The sequence below is a fragment of the Sorex fumeus genome, unplaced genomic scaffold, assembly GCF_029834395.1.
Source record: "Sorex fumeus unplaced genomic scaffold, SorFum_2.1 ptg000039l, whole genome shotgun sequence".
In the NCBI taxonomy this organism is placed as follows: Eukaryota; Metazoa; Chordata; class Mammalia; order Eulipotyphla; family Soricidae; genus Sorex; species Sorex fumeus.
The window spans coordinates 3,378,097-3,387,388 of record NW_026606096.1 but is presented as its reverse complement, the minus strand read 5'-3'; the positions used below and the strand labels follow the sequence as shown (position 1 = coordinate 3,387,388).

At 56.4% G+C, this 9,292-nt stretch overlaps 1 protein-coding gene across 1 annotated transcript; it reads right to left on the bottom strand.

Moving 5' to 3' along the window:
• On the bottom strand, positions 1–8,693 carry KLHDC8A (kelch domain containing 8A). Its single transcript, XM_056119062.1, has 5 exons — positions 8,128–8,693; positions 3,029–3,193; positions 2,655–2,870; positions 2,065–2,166; positions 1–265 (listed from the first exon to the last, which is right to left on the bottom strand). The coding sequence occupies exons 1-5, from the start codon at positions 8,501–8,503 to the stop codon at positions 72–74; spliced, it is 1,053 nt and encodes a 350-aa protein (XP_055975037.1). The 5' UTR covers positions 8,504–8,693; the 3' UTR covers positions 1–71.
• Positions 8,694–9,292: the final 599 nt, after the last annotated feature.

The following is a 9,292-nucleotide window of genomic DNA, read 5'->3' as shown; positions in this document are numbered from 1 at the left end:
CCCAGGCTGCTGGCAGGGGCTGGTCTGCGTGTCAGAGGGGGAGCCAGGCGGGGCAGGGGTGCAGGGGACCACTAGGAGTCGGAGACACACAGGGCTTCCACAGCGTCGCTCAGGCCCTGGTTGACGCCCCCCACGGCCAGCAGGCAGTTCTTGATCACGATACTGGCACAGGCGCAGCGCGGCGTGGGCATGGCAGGGAGCGCCTCCCATTTGTTCTTCCCCGGGTGGAACGCCTCCGCTGTCTCCAGGACGGTGGGTTGGTTCCCTGAAAGCCCCAAGGGAACTGGCCTGAGAAGGGCACCCAGACACTGACCCCCACCCTACCCTTCACCCCCATGGAGTCCAGCCACCTCAGCTTCCTGTCTGCGTGGGGGCTGACCCTTGGCCCTGCCAAATACCCACTTGGCTGTCCTCACCTGCTCCCTCTTCTTCCACCACCTTACAAAGAAGCTTGCTTTCTCTCTTTCTCTCTCTCTTTTTTATTTCTTTCTCTTTTTGTCCTTTCTTTATCTTTCTTGCTCTTTCTCTTCCTTCCTTCCTTCCTTCCTTCCTTCCTTCCTTCTTTCTTTCTCCCTCCCTTCCTTCCTTCCCACCCTCTCTTTTTTCCTTTCTTTCTTCCTTTTTTTTTTTTTTGGTTTTTGGGTCACACCAGCAATGCACAGGGGTTACTCCCGGCTCTGCACTCAGGAATTACTCCTGGCGGTGCTCAGGGGGCCATATGAGATGCTGGGAATTGAACTTGGGTTGGCTGTGTGCAAGGCAAATGCCCTACCCAGTGTGCTATCACTCCAGCTCCCGCTTTCTTTTTTTTCTTCCTTCCTTCCTTCCTTCCTTCCTTCCTTCCTTCCTTCCTTCCTTCCTTCCTTCCTTCCTTCCTTTGCTCCTTCCTTCTCTCCCTTCCTTCCTTCCTTCCTTCCTTTCTTCCTTCTTTCCTTCCTTCCTTCTTTCCTTCCATCCATCGGATGGGGGATCCCAAGTGGTACTCAGAGAACCCACAGACTGTTCCTTGGAATGCTGGGCCCGAGATGTTGGGCCCTGCAGCTGTGGGGACCACTTAGGTCATGGTGGCGCTGTTTGGGGGCCACAGGAAGCTGCAGTCCAAACTCAGTTCCCGACCAGGAGGACATTCTCTATCCCCACTCTCCACCTTCACCAGAAGTTTCTGGATCCTCCTGCAGCCCTGTTGTCTTTTAAAGGAAAGGGGGACCCCTACGGCCTTGCTCCCCTTGAGCTCTTCTCATTAGTGGCTGAGAAAATGGGGCTCCCACAAGCTCTGTTAGGGCCTTGTTTTAAAATGTAGTCATCAGGGATCAGCTAGCAAAGCCTGGCCCAGTGTTGGGTGAGCCCAATTCACACCCAGGACGAAGTGCCCAGTGGGAGGAGATGGGTGCCAGGGCCAGCATGCCCCCACACTCCCATCTCTGGTCACTCCTGCACAGCCTCCAGTCTTCCCCTCTGCAAGCTCAGGCTGGGCCTCAGTTTTCCATGCAATGTGAGAGGTCAAGATCACATTGCGGGTGGATTGAGGGTTGGGGGTTGGGGAGGGGGCGGGGTGATGGTACAGCAGGTAGGGTGTTTGCCTTGAATGCTACTGACCTGGGTTCGATCCCCGGGATCCCATATGGTCCCCCAGCACTGCCAGGAGTACGGGTGTTATTCAAAAAAAAAAAAAAAGGGGCTGGAGTGATAGCACAGCGGGTAGGGTGTTTGCTTTGCATGCGGCCAACCCAGGTTCGATTCCCAGCATCCCATATGGTCCCCTGAGCACCGCCAGGAGTAATTCCTGAGTGCAGAGCCAGGAGTAACCCCTGTGCATCGCCAGGTGTGACCCAAAAGGTAAACAAAATAAAACAAAACAAAACCAACCAAACAAAAGAATACAAAAAAAACCCCCCACATTTGGGGCTGATAGGGGAAGCCCAGGCTGGGCCAAAGGGTAACTAAATGTTCTGAAACAAAAATGAAGGCAGGGGGGATGCATGGAGCTGGGGCCAAGGGTTCCCTGCCACCACCCCGCCCCCCAGCCCTGGACCTCTATCCCCCACCTGGAGGCGTCATGCTTACCAAGTCCTCCAGCCACTATGACCCGTCCACTCAGCGGTCCGGCCACAAAGTCCGCACGCCGCTTTTTGAGGAAGAAGGAGCGTTCCATCTTCAGCCAGCCTCCTACAGGCATGGAGCAGGACAGACCAGAGACAGTATTTAACCTGACTGCTCTAAGCAGAGCCCGAGGCAGTCTCCAACTGCTGGGAAATGCCCTTCGGGGCCTCACCAAAAGGAACCCATGGGCAGCCACCGTGATCCACAGTTGTGCCCCATCCTGTCCTTGAGGCCCTAAGTGCAGAGAAGGGGGATAGAGGCAGATTGGGCAATGGCGGGGTGTGAAGGGGGGGTGTCAGCCCCATCTACTGAGAGTGGGAAGCAAGGCCCCCACCCCCACTCAACACGCTGTAAAAGCCAGCAGGTCGAAACCTTTTCTAAAACAAACCCACAACCAGGGGGAGCCCCGTGCCCATAAAAGTAGCTGATCCCGAGCACTGCAGCACGGAGAGGAGTGTTTTGGCCTCTGGAAGGCTCCCCCTAGCTGGGTGATGAGGCCAGGGAGGAGGGATGGGGGAGAAGGTGGGAAGGGAGCAGCCGGGTACCCAGCTCACCCTGCTCCATGTCGAACACGTCCATGGTCCGTAGGAACTTGGGCTGCCGGTAGAGGCGGCCCTGCCGCAGCCCACCCAGGCTGTACAGGTGGTTGTCCAGTGCCACAAAGCTGGAGAAGGCCCGCTTACAGGGGATGTTGGGGAACTTGGTCCAGGAGCGAGTCTCGATGTCAAAGACTTCAAAGGCATTGACCGCATACTTGGATTGCCGCCCGCCTGGAGGACCGGGGCGGGGGGCAGGGGGAGAGGTGGGCACAAGAGTTAGCTCCTGGGGTTGGGGTTTCCCCTCCTGCCTGGTCCCTTATCACACAGGGAGGCCCCACATGCCAAGGGGACACTCAGGCACACAGGGCAGAGAACTGGCCCAGCCTCACCCAGCACGTAGATCTTGGAACCTCGCAGAAAGGAGGTAGCGGCGTATCTCGGTGTGGGCATCGGTGCTAGTGACACCCACATGTCCTTGAGCATGTCGTAGTGCTGGAGATGGTTGTGTGGACGGAGGTCCAGGCCCATGCCACCTGCTGCATACACTCGGTAATCTGAAGAAGAAGGGGACATGGCCACCCTGGCTCAGCATGCACAGGCCTGAGTACTCACCCCACGGGATTAGTTCCTGGACATCAGCTCTGAGGCCAGGCCAGGCTCCCCAATGCAGCTCGGCCATGGAGCCATGACTGTGGTTCTGGCATTGATAATGCTTGTAAAAATCCCTGCCTCAATGGGGCCAGAGAGATAAGACAGTGGGCAGGGTGCTTGCCTTGCATGTGACTCACCTGGGTTCCATACTCACAATCCCATATGGTCCCCTGAGCCCCACCAGAAGTTATCCCTGAGCACAGAGCCAGGAATAAGTTCTGAGCATCACTAGGTATGGCCCCCAAATCACACATACCCACACAAAATAAAAAATCCGGTGACTGGTGTGATAACACAGCGAGAAGGTGTTTACCTTGCACACAGCCAACCAACGTTCGATTCCTAGCATCCCAAATGGTCCCCCGAGCACCTCCAGGAATAATTCCTGACTGCAGAGCCAGGAGTAACTGTGCGCATTGCCAGTGTGACCCAAAAAGGCAAAAAAAATATCCTTGCCACATGGGGCCAGAATGATAGTACAGCATGTAGGGTGCTTGTCTTGCTTGCGGCTAACCTGGGTTTGATCCCTGGCATCCTATATGGTTCCCTGAGCATTGTCAATAGTGGTTCCTGGGTGCAGAGCCAGAAGGAACCCCTGAGCATCACCAGTGTGGCCCCCCAATAATAACAAACAGACAAAAATACAACCCTGCCCCACTACTGGCTGGGGATACAGCTGGTAGTCAGAGGCATAATCTCTGCTGGGACATGGGTTCAGACTCCAGCACCACAGGGCCCCCTGGGCACTGCTAGGTGTGGCTTGCTGGTCCTTAACACTGCAGCACCCAAAAGTTCTACATCCTCAGGCCTGAGCACTGAACCACGTGGTTGGCTTGATGAGCATTATCGGGAACGCCCCTTGCTCCCCTGTCTCCGGCGGGGGGCAATCCCCAAAGTGCCTGCCATGGAGGAGCCTGGGTCTTCCCATTCCAGGCTCACAGACCTTCTGTGGTGCCATCAAGTGCCCAACACAGAAGCAGACCGTGGTGGAGCTGGGCCTGGACAGCCCTTTGCAGGACTGTCCTCCTGCCCCCACCCTCCTTCCTCCAGGCCACAGAAGAGCATGCCCAGCACTCCCAGGGTGGATCTCTGCAGGACATGCCAAAGCCTTTGAAATGAGATCAGTCCTGTTGCAACGGCTGCGTAGGACACAGCACTGCCACTGCCCCGTGGAGGTGACGCAGTCCTCCTCCACCAGGGAGCGGTGGGCTCCAGGAGGGAGGCACTCTGCGCTCCGGGCTCAGCAGGAGAGGACTTGGCCATGAGAGTGAGGCTCAAGGGCACGGGCTGGATCTAAAGAAAGCACCCTGGAATCAAGACAGGTGCTCCGAGGACAGGGAGGACCACCCCCTTCCCTCCTGCGCTAGGGTGCTCTGGGCTACAGGCCATCTCTCAAGGTACATTCTTCCTTGGCATCCATAGAAGATGGGCAAGAAATTGGGGCTCCCTGGGTCACGGCCTGCCAGAAAACAGCTTCCTGCCACCCTGTCCCCAGACACCTGGATTCTCCCAGGTCATCACTGCTGCTGGCCCTGAAGTCTTTACTTTCAAGGGTACCACAGGGACAGTGTAATTTTTCTTAGTTTCTACTGAAAGGAAAACAGAAAAAGAAAACTCCTCTACTAGCCTAAAGATAGGAGATGGGGTTTCCCAAGGAAGCACTTCACTCCATCAACAGGCCCTCTACAACGGGACAGGCCTCCAGCAGAGTCCTCCCATCTGCACCACACCCATACCCAATTGCTCCCCTGGGTGGCCCTGGGAGCACTCGCCACTGCTTCCCGTGGCACCTGCCTCATTCTTCATGATTATGCCACACCATCAGCATGCCCGATCATCACCAAACCTGCATCCCCACACCTGATCATCACCACACCTGCATCCCCACGTCTGTAACATCACGAACACAGCTGCATCCTCACGCCTGATCATCCCCACACCTGATTATCATCACACCCATCCCATCCACATCTGCATCATCACTTCTTACTAGCACACCTGTAACATCATCAACACAGCTGCATCCCCATACCTGATCATCACCACACTCACGACGTCCACATCTGCATCATCACTCATTAACGCATCTGTAACATCATCAGCACACATGCTTCCTCACACCTGATCACCATCACAACAGTATCATTATCATACACCTGCATCTACACACACTCAAGCCATCCATGTCTGCATCACCATACCTTATTATCACACCTGTATGACACATGTGCAACCTCACACTCACACCATCACCTTGTCTGCACCATCACACCTGTATTATCACACCCGTATCATCAGCATGCTTGTATCATGTTGCCTGTATCACCATCACACCTGTATCATCACATCTGCATAACGACACTGATCCCATCACCATGCCTGCATCATCAGACCTGTACTACCATCAGATGTGCTTCCTGACATCTGTACTATCATCACCCATGTGTCATTTTCACAGATGCATCATCCCACCCACATCATCTCCACACCTGCATCACCATACCTACAGCCTCCCACCTGTATCAGCATACCTGTATTGTGGTACCTGTATCATCATCACAGGTGGGATGGATCACAAACTATCATTACACCTGCCCCATCACATCTGCATTGTCATCACACCTGCATCACCACTCCAACGTTATCTTATCTGCATCATCACACCTAAAACAACATGTATATCACATCTGTATGATCGCACCTGCATCACTACATCTGTGTTATCACACTTTCACCATCACCATTCCTGTGTCATGATAGTGCCATCACACCTGTATCGTCATCACACCTACAATATTATCACATTTGTATCATATCACACCAACATCACCACACAGGTGTTATGAACACACCTGTATCATCACACTTATATTACTATACTTATTATCATTACCACACCTGCATCATCATACCTTGTATTGTTACATCTGCTTTACCACACCTGTACCATCATTGTATCTACATCATCAATCCTACACTCCACCTGTATCATATTCACACCTGCATCATCATCAAACTGAAATCACACCTGTGTCATCATCATGTTGCACCATAACTCATCACTATATTTGTCATTACCACACCTGTATCACTACAACTGTCACCATCACCATACTTTTATCACAACTGTGCCATCCATCACACCTACATCACAACCACACCTACAGCATCACACATCTGTATTGTGACTCCTGAAGCCTATATCACCACACCGGCATCATCGCACCTGCAACAGCATCACACCTTGTCACCCTATCTGTATCACCATGCTCACACATCACCACACTGGCATCAGCACTCCTGCACCAGCACTATTTACTGAAAACATCTTTGTTTCTTCCAATAAGATTATTAGATCCTGAAGAATTTGTTAATCCTGAGTGTCAGCATCTGGTAATTAAGAGTATGGCCTCCATCATGACCAGTTATATCACTTTGCACGATTTATTTAACCTCTCTGGGCCTCACAGTGCTTCTCTCTCAAATGAACAAATAACAGCACTTAGCTCCTAAGACAGATTGTGAGGATCAAAGGGGTTTACAGGGAGTTAAAGCACCTATGTAAGGGCTCGATAAATGCACTACTTACTGAGGCCTGGGGTTAAAGGAGTACTCTGCTCATTTCCCCCATGAACCTCCATGCTTTCCACCCTTCTTAATGGGAACTCACGGAGAATCCGTGGCAAATTTGCCCTGATAGATTCCAGGCTAGTTTCTCTCTGATAACAGTCATTAGTCAAACCAGGCTCCTCAAGGCGGGAACAGATCTGCCTCCTTTCTCCCTGGGACTGAGACCTGTGTCAGGCACAGAACCAGTGTGCAAGGAATGCGGGCTCCTGATCCATCAAAGACCCGACAGGCAGCCGGGATGTCTTTTGCAAGAGTAAGGTTGCATGCCAGTAAGTCTGAACTTGAGGTCCTCCTAATTCCTGCTGGACCATTTCTCATAAAACCTCTTGTATGTTACTCAGCGCAAGGCTACTGGATGCCCCCTTTGTACCTGGGCTGCTTCGGCCACAAGGGAAATAAACGAAGAGCTTAGAGAAAGTGAAATGAGAACCACAAGGCTAAAGGTTGATGTTCCTGGGGTTTAGTGAGCCCAGACAAGATGCTACGGAAGCACAATGCTCTGGAACATTCTAGTCTCCACTCATAAGCATCTCTGAGCTTGGGAGTCAGATGGAGAGTGAGAGGAGTGGACCCCCAGACTTTCCACTGGGGCCTGGCCATGGTGTAGGATGCAATGCCCATACCCAGCGCCCAAGTATGTGCCTGTGGGTTTTGGCACCTGCAGAGGGGTGAGATGTTGGGTTGTTGGGCGGGGAACGCCATTTTGCTGAAGGGAGAGTCCACCAAGGGAGGCAACTACATGTAGACTGCCCCTCTGGCCAGGCATGCACAATTGCTGGCAGGAGCCTGGGGGCAGGACCCTCCCACGTCATACGGAATTTAAGACACTTGACCTGCTGGCTCTGGGGCTGTAAAACAAGGCTTGTGGGGCTCTAGCTGTAGGGCCTATTGTAAGGATCAAAGAAGGGGTCGGGGGAGACAGCACAGAGCAGCAGGGCAGGGTTCCCCTGGCACAGCTGACCCAGTTAGATCCCTGGCACTCGCTCTGGTCCCCTGAGCACCTCCATGAGTGATCCCCAAGCACAGAACCAAGAATAGACCCCAGTGAGCTGGGCCAGCGGTGGACTGCAAACAAAAACAAAGAAGGAAGGAGAACATACGGAGGGCTTCAAGTGAGCACGGGCTCCATCCCTCTCCGGGTGTGGCCCCCAGACCCGCCCCCCTCTCCACCCCATCTCTGCCCGCCCCCAGCCCAGGCCCCACTCGCCTTTGGCTGTGACGGAGATGCCCATGGCGGCCTCGCGCAGCATGCTCCTCTTCTTCCACTTGCCTTCGTCAATGTTGTACATCTCCACGACCTTGAGGGGAAGCTGGCTGGTGCCCACACCCCCGATCACCATGATGCGCTTGCCCAGGGCGGTGACGGCCACCCCGGCGCGGGGGGTGGGCAGCGGGGGCAGGGCGGTCCACTGGTCGGCCTCGGGGGAGTAGACCTCGAAGCAGTCCATGGGGACGCCATTGTCGTCACATCCCCCGATGGCATAGACCTGGCCCCCGCTCTCCAGCAGGGAGCAGTAGACCCGGCGGCTGGGCAGCGGCGCCAGGCGCTTCCACTGGAAGTCCTTGGTGTTGGGCACCTCCATGGCAGCCCCGCGCAGCGCCAGGGCGCGGGAGGAGGGGCGAGCCCGGGGGCCGGCCGGCTACTCTGCGCCCCCTCTCGCCGCCCGCATCCCGCTGGGGCGCGCCGGCTCCCGCCCGGCCCCCGGCCAGGGCCCCGACGCCGGCCAGCGCGTCCCGGTGCCTCGGTGTCCGCGGCCGCCGGGCGGCGGGCGCTGGTGGGGGGGCCCTGCGGGAGGAAGGGGGGGGCGAATCAAGGGCGGCCCGCGGGCTCCCCAGCTCCCGGACAACTTGCCCGGGGAGACGCTACGGGCACCCCCCACCCACCCACCCCCGCGGCGGCCTCACGCCCCACGTCGCTTTGTCCCGCCTCTCCCCGCCCGAGGCTGGGAAACCCGGGAGCCCGCGGCGGGGGGTGCGGGGGCCCCGCTGGATGCTTCGGGGCGCGGGGCCGGGACTTGACACCTTCTCGCCCCACCCCTCCACCTCCCACCCCCGCCGCCGCCGCCACCCGCCCACGCCCCGCGCCCAGCCGCGCAGCACCCGGGAGCCGGCGCGGGCAGCAGCGGGAGGGCGCGGTGTCCTTGCCGACCCGCAGAGAGCAGCAAGCAGCTGGCTGCCATGCACCCCGCGCACCCCGGTACCCCTCGCACCCCGCGCACCTGTGCCGAGCCGCGCGCCCCGACCGCGCCCGCGTGGGGAGGAAGCCGGGCCGCGGGGTCTGGGGGTCCGAGGTCGCGCGCCGACTGCCTCCGGCGCCGAGCTGGGGTTTGTTGGGGGCCGAGGAGGCGGAGAGTCCAGTTACCCGATGTGGG